Source organism: Branchiostoma floridae, chromosome 3 (assembly GCF_000003815.2).
Source record: "Branchiostoma floridae strain S238N-H82 chromosome 3, Bfl_VNyyK, whole genome shotgun sequence".
NCBI lineage: Eukaryota > Metazoa > Chordata > Leptocardii > Amphioxiformes > Branchiostomatidae > Branchiostoma > Branchiostoma floridae.
The window spans coordinates 18,762,167-18,779,188 of record NC_049981.1 but is presented as its reverse complement, the minus strand read 5'-3'; the positions used below and the strand labels follow the sequence as shown (position 1 = coordinate 18,779,188).

Below are 17,022 nucleotides of genomic sequence, written 5' to 3'. Positions count from 1 at the left end.
GTCAAGTCAAGATGATCTAGACTGACGTATCGCTGCAGACGATGTAGATGATAAAAACGTCTTCAAATGTCCTCAGCCTGCGTCGTAGACGGGTAATGAATATCCCGGTGGTCCGTCTATCTGTCAGGCTTTGACGCGCTGTGTTAGGGTTGAAGTGAATGGAAACTTCGTCTGATTTATACACAGGCGTCTGCCACCCAAGAATGGGTATAAAATCCCGTAACATATGAACTGCTGGTTTAGAACGATATTTTGTTGTCCAATGGCGTTTTGTTCCCGCTGTCGCATTTGTTTAGAGGAGGAAGTTTACCACTAGGGCTCGGCAGGCCAAGCTTTTAGAGACTCCGCCAATCTGTCAGCGGAGAAAAGTTCTATTCTCCCGGCTTGGGTCTTTCCAATAATCATCTTGTAATAACGGACTCGGCCTTTGTTGCCGTGCGCATAGCAAAAGAGAAGGCATTGTGCGGCTTTTATTACGAATATCGAGTTCATAATAGAGGAACAGAGCGGGGTATTCCCTCCGAGATTCGGCCGACCTAAAGTCGGGGCTCCCGGGCCCTATTCCTCATCAGACCCCGACAGTTTTGCTTATTAGGACCAGTTTAGGGTTTCCTCCACAGGCGGCTTGTGTTGTCCTCCATTTTTGCGTCAAATTCGATTCAACACGACAAAAACATTTGGTAGCTAAGATGAGTGTAGAAGGTATGATGAAGTCAGCCTCGCTGCTCTTGCCGTACTTGTGTTGTTGGTGATGGTAAGTCCCGTACGGAACAACACCGGGACGGCAGGCCGCAGCAACCGGCATCGACGCAGTTTGAGGATTAACAAGCGTGATCCTCGCGGGATAGCCTTCTTTTCTCTCACCTTGTCGAGCGAAATTAAAAACTGGGGTCCAAATCAAGGCCATCCTTTCAGGTCCAGTTTTTCAATGTTGGCAACGTTGCTTCTATCATCTTATCGGGTCAAAGAGGTCTGTGTGGGGGAGGGAGCTAGACGGGATTCGGCAGCTAGAGAAAACAAGAGGAAGTCCACACTATCAGTGTACATCTCCACGTGTCACAGGACCAAACCTGCCCGAGGTCTGCTTGTCAAGGCTTCCCCACCCTAGTGGGCTACAAGGAGGGGCGAACCGCTCAGTTGGCGGCATGTCATGGTTGGGGATTGAGCGAGAGAGGTTCGCCACGTTAGGTGAGCTTGAGACGTTACAATTGGCATAGCTTCTCCACCTCCTCCTAGGTCCTACTCCTTGAGTGCGCGATTCAGTAGCTTCTACACAAGCCAACAGAGCAGAGAAATCCGCGCTGACACGACACGAGCCCCCTCACACACACGACAGGCGGAGCTCACACACTGTGTGATGAAACCTCTCCCCGTTTGTTTCCCGTGCAGGTCACGGTGGAGTGAACCAGCTCGGCGGCGTCTACGTCAACGGCCGCCCGCTCCCTGATGTGGTTCGGCACCGCATCGTCGAGCTGGCGCACCAGGGAGTGCGTCCCTGCGACATCTCCCGCCAACTACGAGTGTCCCACGGCTGTGTCAGTAAGATTTTACGAAGGTAAGCGCATTTTCATTTCACACGATTACACAATAGTCCTTATCAGGCTAGGGGCAAGCTTAACATGCCCTAGAATACAACATACAATGACTCCCATATTATGATTTTGCTGATGGTTACTGCTGATATTGCCACAATCAATGCATACGGTTTTTACAGATACTGATACCCCAAACCGTCGTAAAATTGGTTTAGCAATAACAGGATCATTTGAGATAACATCTTCTAAGTCCGAACTTGTACGGGAATGTGTACATTTCCTAGAATGTCTCATAAAAACAGCCTACGTATATTTTAAGGTTAACAAGAATCTGTAACACTTCTCCTAAGAGTAATTTAATTCTATCACGGTTCGAAACGGCTTAACATACATATATTTGTGTAAACTGTTTATTTTTCTCCAAGTCAATGATCAAATGTTGGAGCGCGAAGATGTCATTTTCTAGTAATATCCAAACGTCTATATTTTCGCTCAATTTAGAATAAGATATAAAGTGAACGGTTTGTAAGGACAAAAACCCTCTTCCCCGAGTTCAAATTTTTTTTATCTAATTCTGTTTACCTGTCTTTAATCCAAAACCCATCAGTTCTAAAGGTTTTGCCTGCATGAACGTGTTAGGATTTATATTGTAAAGTGTTGTTTATGAAACAAGTGAAAGTCAATATTACACCGCACGCACATACATTGCTATGCGTGGATAGAGATCTACTTTCACTTCCATCGACTCTTGATTATATACGAATTGTATTGAAATTATGAAGCCATTTCCTGAAATTCACCCAAAATTACAGGCTTGAGTATATCCAGACATCTGTTCGCGGTTGTAGGTTATACCAAACCGTATATTATAGCTGTCAAGGTGATATATGAAATGTCGATATGGAGCAGTGCCCTTTCTGAATGGTAAAACTATAGACTCAAGGCTGAAAAAATTCTATCAAAGCGATGAACACATCTCGGTGACGTACCTATGATTTTGAGGAAATGTAGGTCGGCGAAAGACGAGTTTTCTGTTTAGCTTTCGTTGTAATATCGCGGTGAAGCCGGCGGCGTGAGCACCATGTGCGAATGGGTGTAGTAAAACCGCGCGCTCTCACCACCAACATATTCGGGCCGCCCTATGTCATCACTTCGGGCTATAACGATATAATGATATACAAGCGATTTACCTTGAGTGGGCAAGAATTGTATAATGATAGGGAACGGGGCATGTTTTCTATCCGTGCGGTCTTTTCCCTGTCGGCGGCCCAGGGTTGATGAATTTGGCTATGGTCGCGCACTTGGGGGTTTAGACCGGAGGTTCAAGCGGTACGTATTTCTAAGAAACGTGCCGTTTGGAGTTTTTCACGCGTTGAACTCAACCGAGTTGTGATTCCAGTAAATGCAGCCATACATGCAAAATCCGTAGTAAGGTTGTAAAGCTGTGATCCAAACAGAAATAAACTATCCGTCGAGCAAGATTAGAGTTGCGATGATCTTACAACCATTTGAGATAGAGTTAGAGAAGGGCTCTAAATTTGTGGAATGAAAAGACGTTGTACGGTTGGTTGGCGCATGAAACTTCAAAGCATTTGTTGACAGGGCAGGTATACGAGCAGATTAAATCATCCGAAGCGTTGATTCTAACACCTTGTTAATGTAGCGGCAAACCCGCGGGCGAGGAGGCGGTGAGGTTTTTTTCACCCCTCCTCACGCGTGCCCAGTTGTTTGTTTGTGACCACAGGAAGCCATTGAAATGTTTCTGGAGAATCGCCGTTAATTGGAAAATAAAGAGGCAAGTGTGTCTGGCTAACGTCTATCGTCAACATTTGCCTTTCTACTCCCACTGCTTTGTGCTGAAGGTTTGCACAGCGAGCAGGTGGCGAGCTTTGGGTCCCTTCTCGGCTCTGCTTCGTTTAGTTAAGCCGGGGTTTCTAATGGCATTGTGGGTACCAAATGAATACTACAGCCTTTTCTGTCCCATCGGAGATAGCAATCACAATTGAGTCTGCATTCAGTGGCAAGTAGGCCCGCCAATTACCGGTAGTGGAGAGAGAAGGAGAGCACACACACTTGTGCACACCTAGGTACACTCCATGCCTCCGTGTTAGTGGATCGGACAAAATGGATATATGTTATCTAGCGGCATCTGCGGGTTGATTTGGGGTATCGGGCGAGGATTAGTCCAAGCTTCGATCAGTAAATTTTACCACGGTAGCCAGCGGTGCGGATAACCGACATAGATTACTCGTTACGTGTGTCTACCACTCGATTTACCCTCAAAAATAGCCATTGCCACTTGGCGGAAGGTAATGGTCCAAGAACAGGAATAGATAGAAAGAAGAAGGCTGGAACCAATAGTCAATGAATATTCACAGTCCGTTAGTGTTGTTATTTCAACGGCTAGCCATCTCGAGAAAGCGTAAAAAATCGGGGAGGTGGCTCGGCAGTATAAATATGGTATTAACGGGATATACCGTTGTCAAAACATTTGTACACAACTGCATCTGACAGAGTATTGCTGTTGCTAACACGTGTACGAGTGTATGCTAAAGTGTGGTGTTATTCTGTGGTGTGAGTCCATTCTGTACATACCTCTGTTCGTTCTTACAGGTTCCCATGTACTTGCTTTCTTCTCGGTCACTTCTTTTTTCTATATCTTCTCCTGTCAAAAACACACACACACACACGTTTTTAATTTGCCGACATTTTCGTCAAAAGCATGTTGCCATGATTATTTTATCTCCTCACCTTTTAAGTCTACCATCTTACTTGCCTGTAATTTTCATTACTCCTGGCGCTTGTCTCCCCACTATCAGAGTTCATCTGTGTTGCTCTTACACCCCACTTTAGTGAGTAGCCGGTGTGTTTGAGTCCCATTTGCGTAGGCCCGTGCTTAGAGACTCGTAGCTCTTGACCGTCGCCGAGCCTGCCGATAATCCATCAGGAGACTAGCGGTCGGGTGCTTGAGGCACAGCGCCCGCCAACCACCAGCCGCCCCGGCCCCTTGCCTTTTGATCTCTCACCCTTGAATGAAGCATTTGCGCAAAAATGATGCTATCAGGGCCTACTTTTGCACAAAAATGATCATATCTGCACTCTTAGGAAGCCATAATTTTCATTAACCTTGTCTACCATGTCTGAAGAGTGCGATAGAGATGGTGGTTTCTGCTGTGAGTTGTCCCTAAGGCAGCTCTCTGCACATTCCCGTCTACGAACTGTCACTGTTACTTAGAAATCAAACGATAAAGAAATATGAAAATTTCAATATTTTCTTACTTTGTACAGCGCAAATTGAATTCAATCGAAGACGACATATCAATTGTTAAATTGTCATCCGAATAGATGTCTATTTTGAGAAAAAGGAAAATGTGGAGAGACCGTTGAACGGAGAAAGAGGAGAATTTGAAGCCACGCTTGCTGCAGACTTCCCACTGGTTGTGTGAATAAACTCGGTCAGCTGGGCGCGTGGCGAGGGACAGAGGCACCCTGGCGGTAGCATAACAAACCCGATCCCCTAACCTCCCTTCTCGGCTGCCCCCGGTTTTGTTTTCCTACATGATCTTGTGTGTGCCCCGAATGGAAGCGTCCACAGAGACCAAACATGGGGGATTAAGGAAATTTTGTTTGCGCTTGAACATGAAACAAACCGTGGCCTTTGTACTGGTATTAAATGGCTGTGTTGTGGGAGAGATGCCGCTGAAATGAAGACACACCCCTCGGAGGGGGATAACACCGTGGTACTTGGTTGTACAGAGACGTGAGGTGGCACGCGGTAAGTGTGGCAGGGAAACAGCCAAGGGCCACATTCTGCACGTTTCACGGGGCAATGATAATCTTTTTGGTTTTGTACAGGAATAGCAACAGTTACGTTTGTGAAGCCAGGAAAATAATCACACGACCAGAGCAATGCAAATGCACAAGTTCTCAAAGAAATGTGTATTCGTTGTCTCTTTGTAAACGCTAGCTGTAGACACTGAAAAGTCGGTGGTTTGTGTACAAGTTGTGGTTAACAACCCCCAATACAAACTTATTCCCTTTTATACTAGTACTTACGGCAAAGAAAACGACATGGCAACGTTTTGACTGATTGTATAGACAAGGGTCACTGTCCCTGTTTCTGCTTCCCACTTCGAACAAATGGTCGAGACAAACTATATGAAAACTTTTACCCATCATCTTTCATAATCACGTAAGATATACTGTCGTATCCCTGCCCTGTGTCTGAGTCCCCCACCTTTGTGTCACCTGGTTTATACCTGTATTTGAGGAGTCCCATAGCGAAATGACACTGACACATGGGTAGGCTGGGACACCGCGACATCCCGTCTCCGAATAAGGCCGCTCCATCCTAGGATCTGCTTGAAGAGATGCCAAGAAACCTTGAAGATAGGACAACAAATGCACAGATAGGAAACTTCTGTATCCATTTAGCGGGACGCGAGCCATAAGTGCTGTACCCAAGGGGGTTTTGGGAGGGAAGAAGACAGTTGGATCAAGCCAAGAGGCCGGGCTTCGCAACGATTGAGTGCTTCTTTCTATCCGCTGAAGTAGCACTCATCCAAGCACAAAATGACGAATGAAGAAAGGACGTCTTTCCTTTTTATTTGCGTACATTTTTCATGTCGTTTCCTTAGTTCGGGTCCCGGGCTATGTCAACTGTGTCATACCTCGGCGTCACGGACGGGAGTTGCCATGGCAACGGTGCATTACCGTCCAAAACCTTGTCTGGTCGGTCTGCAGACTTCTGAGGGAAGGATTTCAATGTCGTCCGACTTTCTGAGCGTAAAATGGAAAATAGAAACTTATTTGTGGGGAAGATAGGTTTCCTACCCCGAGGAAAAGCCAGATTGAGTCGATCAAGCTGAAAATACCGGTCTCTCCGGCTCAAGTGCACTCGAGTACAGAAATATCTAACATATGATTGGTGATGCTCGAACTGCAAGAGAACAGATATAACGTTATGAGTACTTGTCGCAAACTTCTGTTTCTTTGTCTTCCACTTTGCTGTATGTATTCTAACAATGAAAGGCAAACAGAAATGTAAACAACCCAGAATCAGGTAACGCGACCACAGGGCTTATCTAGATAGATATTCTCCCATCAAACTCCAGTTTTTATCCCAGTATATGTCTTATTTAAAGCTCAGTAAAAATATCTACTTTCTTCTGGATTAACAGTATGAAACCAGCATATCAGTATCGTTGCTTTTGCACCACAAACAGACATGTTCTTCTCTTCTAACAGGTACTATGAGACAGGCTCAATCAAGCCGGGTGTTATCGGAGGCTCCAAACCTAAGGTGGCGACTCCGAAGGTTGTTGAAAAGATTGCCGAGTACAAGCGACAGAACCCCACCATGTTCGCATGGGAGATCAGAGACAGGCTACTGGCGGAAGGCATTTGTGACAACGACACAGTTCCCAGTGTCAGCTCTATAAACAGGTACGGAGGCAGACGACGCACACATTTGCGTTATACTCACATTAGATAGAATACACTTTATGTGCTAGAATTGAACCAGAGAAGTCTCTATATACATGAATGTATTTCTCGTAGAAATTTGGCCACAACAACACGGACTACCGATTGAATTTTACTGAGAAAAAGGCAATACATGATACACTCACACACACACAAACACACACACGCACACACACACACACACACACACACACACACACACACACACACACGCATACCCACATGATAATCGCAGGTGTTGCTACATGTACACTGTGAGTACAGTCCTTATCATGGAATCAGAAATAACAGCATATGCGCTGAAGGCGTCGCACTGACAACATCATAGCTCATGTGTTACCTCATATTCCCATATCAGATCGTGCCGCAGATAAGGTACATATAACATCAAGGTAAATACGTTGTTACAGAGTGCATGGATATACTTTAAGCGTTTAGGCTCTTAGCAAGGATCACCAACAAATAGAAATAATATTTTGGTTGCACGTTAGAGGTTAGAAAAAAATTCTGATACATTTTAGCTTAATCAGAACTAGGTCTAATCCAGTACCCTTTTGCTGTGTAATTCCTATAGTTTTTGCGTGGACGACTGTTCGCGTAAATACTTGAATAAGAAGATATTTAGTAGATGGGGACAAGGTGGTTTCTGGATCACATTCAGTGCATACAACAAATCTACGGCGCATTGCCCGTGCAAACGGTGCCAAAGAACGCAAAAATTCAGCGTCATTACTAGCTTAATAAGCAGGTATTATCACTCCGGTCTTGTATAGTACAGGACATCTCCCGTTCGCGTGGAATCGGTGTATAGATAAGATAGAAGCATCCCGCTCATACCGACTGCGCCGTTCCCTCGCACGTGGAGGGAAATGGCGACCCACCGTTCTTCGCCTGAAGGTACAACAAACGTAGATCGCAACGCGGCTACAAGCTTCAGTTAAAGACCATAAGGTACAAGAACGGGATCTTATCAGGGAACGCGGGAAGCTTTTCAGTTGGCAAATATGAGACGTAAAAGACGCCAGAAACGGTTAGGCAGTATCCCGCTTTCAATGCTTTAGGAAGCTATCATATTTTCTAAACATCCAAACGGAATTCCAAGCATTTTTGCCTTTCAAGCTGTCAAAATCATCTCTATATACGCATGACAGATGCTCAGATGCATGAGGTGGCTTGATTTTTGGAAACACGTGTATGTAGATAACAACACGTATTGTAGTACCAAGGGTATATCAGGCAAGTTGTAAATATTGTATTATTCATCATTACCAATGCGCGACCTAGATTCCAGTCTTTCGGTATCTCGCTCGGCTCTCGATTCTTGAGCTCTTGTGTTCGTTTTGGATACCGAAATTTAACTGGAGATGTGAAACAAGTAGCAATGCTTCTGATGTCTTATAACTGTTAAAAACCTATCAACTGTAAGTTGCCCTAATGCAAAGTCTCTATTAACATCAACAGGTATGGGAAACAAATCCTCGTGGCTCGATCACCCTCCGCGTTCTGTCGGCATTCCCCCAATTCTCATGCCGATTGTGTTATGATTTAAGTTTCTCTCCCTCTCACGCAATCACGGTACAAAACTGCCCCATGTGCAACCAAAGCCACAGAATTTTACATGTGTTAACAAGCGTTTGGGCCAAAACTTCCTGTATGTAACTGTGCCACCCCCATAGCGGTAACCTTGGCGGTGCTGGTACCGGATCTTGTGCGAGATGTTGGCCTTGATTACCCTCCTACTACATCCACCCGGGGCGGCCCGAAGGCCCCTACACATGAACTTAAACATGCCCCGCACTGCGGAAATACTTCATTTGTTCGGCATTTTCTTAACTACTAAAACCTCCACCTTGCATTGGAAATGCACCTTTTCACTAGTGTTTACATTATCATCAGTGAAACTGTACAAACTAATACTACTAGTACTGATGAATTTAGGTTAATTTTTATTTTCCAACTGTTCTTTCGAAAAGATCAGGATCGGTGGATATTCCGATGATGTTGTGTTGGTTGTGCCCCGCAGGTTTTCGTCCTTGGTATCTATGGGAAGTGGAGGATCAATAGGCCACGCAAGGCTAACATTATCCGCCAAGACTAAGAGATTTATAATCGTCTGGTAGCAAAATGGGTGGAGAAGATAGATGGGTACAGGACAGGGCCGTTCAGGGCCCAGATGCTCTCTGTCCTCCAGGTATAATAGGCTTCGCATTTCCACAGAAACCAAAACTAGACTGTCGTATCATCCAAGGCGCTAATATTGGCCTAATTGTGACAATCACTTGAAGAGAAACAGCACCATTATCTAAGAGATTACACATGTAATGCTGGAAGGCATGATCTGATTTTCTTAAGGAAGGCCAGATGTACTCTTCAATGCGTTTTAATTGCTAAAAGCTCCAAACAGTTGGTGATCAAGATTTAGTACAAAGTAACTGGAGAGGTTGTTAATTTTATGGCCCCATCTAAAGGCATGGTTTATGATCGGAACAGCCAATTATTCTATAGCTGACAGGGGGTATATACATCCAGCATCGTACCACAGTAAGCCTAAAATTAGCAATAAGAAACAAGATATATCCTGATATTTCTATTTGAAGTAGTTAGAATATAGGGAAATTGATATAACTTGAAATGACAACAAAACACAATAGATTATTACGTTTACATGGAACACCCCTCGATCTGAATATGGAACAGTCCGCAATCTTTCATTGAATAGAAAGAACCTTTCCTTCAGGTTGACAAGTCTCCTTGAGTTTGACAGTCTTGCCAGGATTTCTTATTCAAAAGCATCCTATCATAGTCACATACATTACAACACACGCCATTACAACACTGTTGCAAAAATAATGAAATAATGAAAATATGAATAATAAGGATCATTCGGTGAATCTTATACCATCGTAATTACCGTCGCCAAAATTTGAAGTCTATTGAATATGAAAACGTAGATACATGCGTTTGATGACTAAGGATTGAAATGTCACTTGATGTATCTTTTAATTGAAAATACTCAATGATTCATTTGTTCAAGAAGGAGAAAAGTACACTGACGTTCCCTGGAGAATGTTTATTTTACTGACGTCTGACAGAAATTCTAGTCTTTTCTAGTCTCCAGAGATCTTATCTACGATAAACAAGGTGATGCTCATAGCCGCTTTCCTAGAATCTCACTGGAACACCTTGGGACGTAACGTTAGTATAGCTGCAACTGTCGGTACAAAACACATTTCCTTCTCATCCGATATCCGTAAACACCGGAGCTGAAAAGGCCCGCGCTGGACGGTCAAAGAAGAAACGTGCTTTACGACTGATTGTTTAACCGGTAAACTTCCTGTATCTTAGTATTGTTTCGAAAGTCCTTCGAAAATTTCTGGTTTGCTAAAAGGGATCGAAAGGTATGCATTTTTGTTTTTCTTCGAAGCTTGCTTTTGTTGTGTACACTGCCCGCGCCCTTCCTACCGTGCCCACTCCCCAGCCCCGCGGCCATAAGAAAGCATTACCCGCCTTATTTTGACAACAGCGCGCCATCTGGGTCTGAAGGACGGGCCAGGTTCTCAGGAGGAGCTGGTTATCTCCTTGGCGGGTCCTTTGATGTGGACGTCCGGACAGGTGGGCCACCTGTGTCTTCAGACAGGTGTTGACAGATGTCGGTACCGTCTGGAGATGTAAGATTGGGCAGGAAAAATGCAAACCAGGATATCATCTTCAAAACACATTATTTTGACAAACAATGTGACTTTTACTTTGTTTTGGCCAGTGTATCTGTTAACTTTGACCTCAGGGAAAGCCATTCGTGACGTCACGTATCAATAAATCGATACTCCAGCTACTACAGGAGTGAGAAATTTTGCTCCCAGACCGTAAACTGAATTATGGTTAGTTGTTTTAGGTATCTCGATTCAATCAGAGTGTCTATCTCTGTTTCGACCACCAAGGAGCAATAAAAATCTCGTAAAATGTGGAAAATATAAAGTACACCAATAAACGTGCAGACTTGCCACGAGAAAAGTTTGATCCGAAGGTACATTAAATATTGTGTGCATTTTTGTCCGGACAAAGTTAACTTAAGTTCTCAGACAGAATTTCTGATATCTCTCAATATGTCAGTTATCAGTCGGACGATATCCTACTCAGTCGTCGCCATCAAATCCCAGGTAGGCGGTTCTGATACGTCGACAGCATTCCTATCCAAGCCACAGTAATGGATTTTTATTAAGGTTCTGAGACCCTAAGCCCCAACTTACAACTTAGGGATTGGTAGGGATAGCGATTACTGTCCATGTAGGTACCGCTGGGGATTGCTCGCATTAACATCCGGCTCAGATACAGGTAGATCGCATTCAGCCAAATATGATAAACTTCTCCGGAAATTTGTCAGCGCACAGATCAGACGAAAGGAAAGCTTGCCTTTGCTGTAATCGCCTTCAGGAGCCCGTAAGCTGTGAGGTAGAACTAGAAACACTCTCTCTAACATTGATAGAGAGAAATTCAATATGTTAGCATTATTGCCAGGATTACAGTACAGTGTATGTACTTCCCCGTGATAAAATTGCGCACGTCATTCTAAATTGTTGGAGTCTTCATTACGTGCAGGTGGATTTATTTTGTAATCTGCCACAGAAATGATACCAGGATTTTTACATAGTACTTAAGAGTTCGATTCCTGATGGTAGGGAAATGGAATTCACTCAAGATTGGTAAACATCTGGAATTATTTTTTTCAGTCACCATTCGTTCGGTTGGTAACTTAATTCGTTTGGTGTATTTGTTCGATAAAAGTATTCTTTGTACAATACTTATTTCGATATAAGTCAGGAAAAAATATATCTATGAAGTGCTTTACGTCGCACGCCCACACCACTGTAAGCAGAGTGCATCCTATCTTCTCTCTCGTGGACTGTCATGATGAAAGCAGAAGAGCATCTCCAAACCGCAGTCCATTTAAACTTGAAGTTCTGCAGCGCTTGAGGAATCACGCTAGCTTTGATTTCGGCCGCGGCCACTTTGATACAAGGCGAAATGAAAAGTTTCCATATCTTTTCGCGCGCACTCTAATGCCAGTAATGGCCTAAGCGTCAGATGAGTGGCTGTTAGCGCAGACATCGCGCCCCGGCGTCAGGAATTATTAGAGAAAATGTAAGTGTGGTTCGCACAATCCGCGCCTCCATCAAGTCTCGACCTCGGACAGCCCGTGTCAACACTCTCGGAATGGGATGTATCAAAAGTGAGCACCACATTCGCGGAATTGCTGATTCAAAGGCATCAAACGTCGGGGCGGGAGAATTTATCTTCCCATTTATCGAAAGTCGTGTTGGCAAGGTCTCCTAAGCCGCAGCCCCGACTTTGTAGGCTCGGTCCCTGTGCGCAGAGGGTCACGTAGTATTATTACTATCAGAGTGGCGCTTGGTTATACTCAGAGAACCTGGCATTATTCCTTTTACCAACGGGAACCTAAATTGAACTGTAATGCCCTACTTCGGGCCACAACAGTGCAAAAGTAATCAAAAACTAAAAGTCTCATAGGGGATGATTATAAAGATTCCGTCTTGCCCCGGGCCATCTGTAACAAAATCCGAGGTTTTTATTTTCTATTGTTATAAAAATCATGGTTCAGACCTGATGAAAGAATAATTGATAGAGTAGATGAGGCTAATGTGTATGTTGTTGAAAATGACTTTGTTTTGGAATACCTGGTGCTGCTGAGACGAGGTCCGTGTGTGACAGACGGCCCGGCCCTACAGTCTGACGGCCCGTTGCGGCACCTCCCCTTCAATGCCGCCACAGTCACGTTCTGCTAGTCTTGATGTACGACCAATATTCATCCGAATATTCAAAACTGATACCCGCAATTTGTATTATTTCCTCCACAAATACGAGGTTATGAGCCTGATGAAATATGTAAGGCAGGTTTCTCCGCTACGCAACCGGAGATATAAATGTTTTGCCCTTTTCCTGACTTCATTCTTAAATTTTAGATGTCCTTGACGAGGCAAAAAGCAGAATGGTGAATGTAGCCATGTCAGGGCCATTTATTCATCAAAAGGCTTGTTCAAAGGCAGAAGGATACGACATGAAAATTTGTGAAGTCTTGGGGGTTGGAGACCCTGTGTCGTAAGGTTAACTCGGTGTGTATGCCGTAGCTCTATACTCTATTCAGCCGGAGTCTTCAAAGACTTTGAGTTAAACGACCCAGCCTCTTCGAACAGCCATGCGTTTTTTTCCTCCTCTTGAAACGCCCATTCTTTTCTACCAAACAGCCAAGGGAAGTGATATTCTTCACAATACATGAAACAGAAGAGGCGACGTACGAGTAAAAATGTTATCAATCGTAAGTTGTTCAAAGATGTACTTGTCACTGAGTGACGGTTGCTGCGTTTTGAAGGTTAGGATGAAAGGGTTAGTTAGATTGGCCGTGCTTAACGCCCAATTTACGCAGCTAACCAATGGCTGGAACCATTCTGTTAAAGGATGCAAAGTTCAAAGATGCTTGGTTCGTTTTTCATGCCCAGACCTCTCCGGAGAAAACCCACACAGTTCTCGTCAAATCAATACAGGCAGGGATACCGAAAATATTAGTATTGTTTATAGTTAAATCTAGCATGTCTAAACTATTGATTTATATAGACCAACCTTGTACTTATTAACGCATATCGATTTCAATTTAAGGTATAACCAAGTATTAATAGACTATTTGAGTTCATGATGATATTCGATCTATATGCAGGGTAATATTTCAAGGTGAGGAAAACGTTTTGGACATGCCTAATTGTAGTGGCACAGCTACTGTAACATCAAAATGTCATTAAAACCGCGATAATCTCCGCCGTTTTCTCCCTCCTCGTTTCTTTTATTACCCGGGAAAGTGATGGAAAAAGGACGGGCGGTTCTCGATATGTTTTATTCATTCCTGCTATGTGCAGCTGTAAGTGGATGGAAAAAACGGGCGATAGAAACCAACAGTAATAGTATGTTTCGTGGACAATGTCATGAAAATGTGGGATTTTATTACGTGTGAAAAATGAGGATCAGTGATTGTGTTTTTTTTTTCCGGGTCCTTAGAGCCAGCTAGTTTATGTCTTGTGTTGTTGAACGTAATGTTAGCTTAGCGTTTCCGCGTTCGTAGTTCTCAAAAGAACAGGCAACCCGTCCAATATTGCTTAGCGTGGCCTTTCAACACCCGGTAGTTGATGTATTGTTTCTTGTGTATAGATTAAATGCGGCGTTAAGATAAATAGAGACAGAGCATCGTGAGGGTTCGGCGGCGAGTGTAGCAGGGGAGGGCCCGTCCTTTCAGCGGGGTTGTCGGGGTCGGAGCGCTGAAAGGACCCGAAAGACCTTTTTCTCTGACGTTTTGTGATCCTTTGTGGCGCGGTTGTTCAGAGGGCTGTTGTTGTAAATCCGAAGCCCGTGACTTGCACAAAATGTTTCCTTGATACATTCTTCCACTATGTTGTATTTAAACAACTTTATTCCATTTTTATACTGAGATTACACCATTTTGTGACCTCTGCGGAAAAACATGGTCTGTTCAGTTACGCCGTTCAGCTCAAACCGTAGAAATAAACCCTTCGGGTTTTGTACTCGCACTTTTCCTGCCATATGCACCGTGAAAATTCGCCCACAACGTCCATTGTTGGGGGCCACACTTTTACCGGGATTGAAACGTAACCGGAGCACCAGGCCCTAACAATGGCAGGCGTCCGCGCACGCGACGCAGGCCGACGTCTCAGGCAGGAGACGTACCCGACGCCACCTACGTCCGTCCCGGGGGACCGTCTGGAGAAGCCCGCCCGCAATAAGCGTTGTACCGGGCCAATTTCTACAGGCTAATCCCAATCTTACACCACCACCCTCACAAATCGAAGCAAATGATCAGAATTATCGAGTGAAGAACAGGACAATTTCTCCCCCATCCATCAGCCCGAAATGGTTATACGACTCGGAATCAACCGAATGAATAACTTTTATAGGAAATTGGGAAAATATCTCTTCCCAGGGGCGCCATCGAGCCGCGAAGTGGGGTAGAATATCGTCGGGAAATTTCGACGCCATTATCTACGGTCGGTGGAGATCGGAGAGATATTTCAAGTGTAAAGCGGCAGACAGGTCGGAGTTGGAAGTCTTCCGTCCCTAACAGCGAGCATTTTTCTTCATAAGCGGTTCGGCTGCATGGCTGTGTGTAGCAAATCTCTGTTCGCGTCGGCGGATTCTGTCTGACGTAAAATAACTAGCTCAAAACCAGGTCAACGTAGGACCTTTTATAGCTCACCCTGACGCACAGTGTATCCCGACAAATCCCATCACAATTAACCTTTCACTTTTCTCCTGCGCCTAGCAATGTTCTTCTTTTATTATTAAGTTGTTATTCAGAAGAGTGCATAAAATCGTTCTTAACGTTCAAAGTGAAACGTTGGAATCGTAGATAATCTTATATGATACTGCGGCCGGGTGTAGGAGACGGGGACACTTGGTAGTGTTCGCTGCCAAATTACATTGCCGTTAACCTTTTGGCGCTCCGGCGGTGTCTGGTTCGCGGACGTCCGTGCCAGGTCCAGTACCAAAGAACGTGTGAACCAACCTCCCCCTACCTGCCCGGACACTCCCACCACGGGCCGGGGTGCGATACACGACCCGAGAGCTGTAGAAAACGATCCACCGTTCAGCTGCTTCTCTCTCCAAGCAGAGGTTAGGCCTCGGCTTTTTTTACGCCTTTTTAGGCGTTTTTGTCCGGACTTCTATTTGTCACGTTTTCATTTTGGCTGGACAAATATAAAGGCGCAGAGCAGAAATCCGGAAATAAAGACGCTGGAAACCTTACCCCTGCTTGGAGAGTACTCAGCTGCGCCTTGTGTCGGCTGTTCCTCAAAAGAACTTCATCCTTCTATTCGTACGTCACTGTTCGTTACGTTACACATAATGTATAGATGAATGTGAGGGCAAGGTATATAGAAAATCTCTGCCTAATAGTGCAATGCCATGATCTACGTCATACGCCATCAGCTGGACGGGTAGCTAGATTCTGTAGGACAGGTGACATAGTTGTACACAGCCAAACAGTTCTGTCAGCGCTTTGATTAGCTTAGGGCTTACATAGTGGCAATATTAGAAAGCACAGAACACAAAGGGTCAACTATAAAACGCAATAAAGTCGACGAAAACTCCAGTTTTTCCAAAATAGATGCATCCATGTGAAATCCAGGAAAGTTGAATCTATTTACAGTGATCCACATGCCCTCCTTTCATGTGATCGGCAAGTCTGCCAGTTTACATTCCGCACAACGCATAGCCAAAACAGTTTACCGGGACTTTGAATACACTGTGATTTGGTAATTCTTTGGCCAATAGGTTTAGATCCTACATTGGGGGTAAACTGTAAACAAAAAGGGGACCGATGTTGTTTGCTGCTTTATCGCAAGATGCACTGGACAAACAGGGTGTCGCGTGTTCGACTTTTCTCAGGATTAACAAGCCCAGAATCGAAAAGGTTTAACTCTTCTAATATGAAAAAGAAGTGACCACACCGAATTTATGTCATCAAATAATCTCTAGCAATGCAGCCTTAATACCGCTTAAATGCCAACAAGCTATGCGCATCCACGGCGAGTGACCACACCCAAATGTAATGTTCTTAAGAAGAGATCAAGAGAGATTGTCTCATTTGGCTGCGGTGATTGTGGTAGAAGAGCGTCCTAAATCCCGTGTCTTACAAGAGATAGAGACGCATTACACATTGTCGTGCTGGTATTCTTCGCTGTTCGTTAAACTAGACACGCCCTCGTTGCAGTAACACCTGGGGATATTTGGGTCGTCTTGCCACGCCTTACTTTTATCTGTCCGAGCTATCTAGTCAAAGATAGCCTACCGCAATTACTAAGGAATAGGGCAGCTTGTAGGCCAATTATTGTCGGAAATGTGGTGCTCCGGCCTATCGACCACGGCTCAGTTTCCATCAGAACTTATTACGAAGGTCTATCAGTTAACGTAGGCAACTGAAAATGAT

The 17,022-nt window shown here is 44.4% G+C and overlaps 1 protein-coding gene across 1 annotated transcript in view; it reads left to right on the top strand.

Annotated features, from left to right (window-relative positions):
- The window catches only part of LOC118410848 (paired box protein Pax-2a-like), a gene marked incomplete in the record, with an annotated part of 75,315 nt that overhangs the window by 20,278 nt on the left and 38,015 nt on the right, over positions 1–17,022 (top strand). The window contains 2 exon segments of the mRNA XM_035812698.1: positions 1,390–1,555; positions 6,783–6,980. Coding sequence (XP_035668591.1) covers positions 1,390–1,555; positions 6,783–6,980 — 364 coding nt within the window.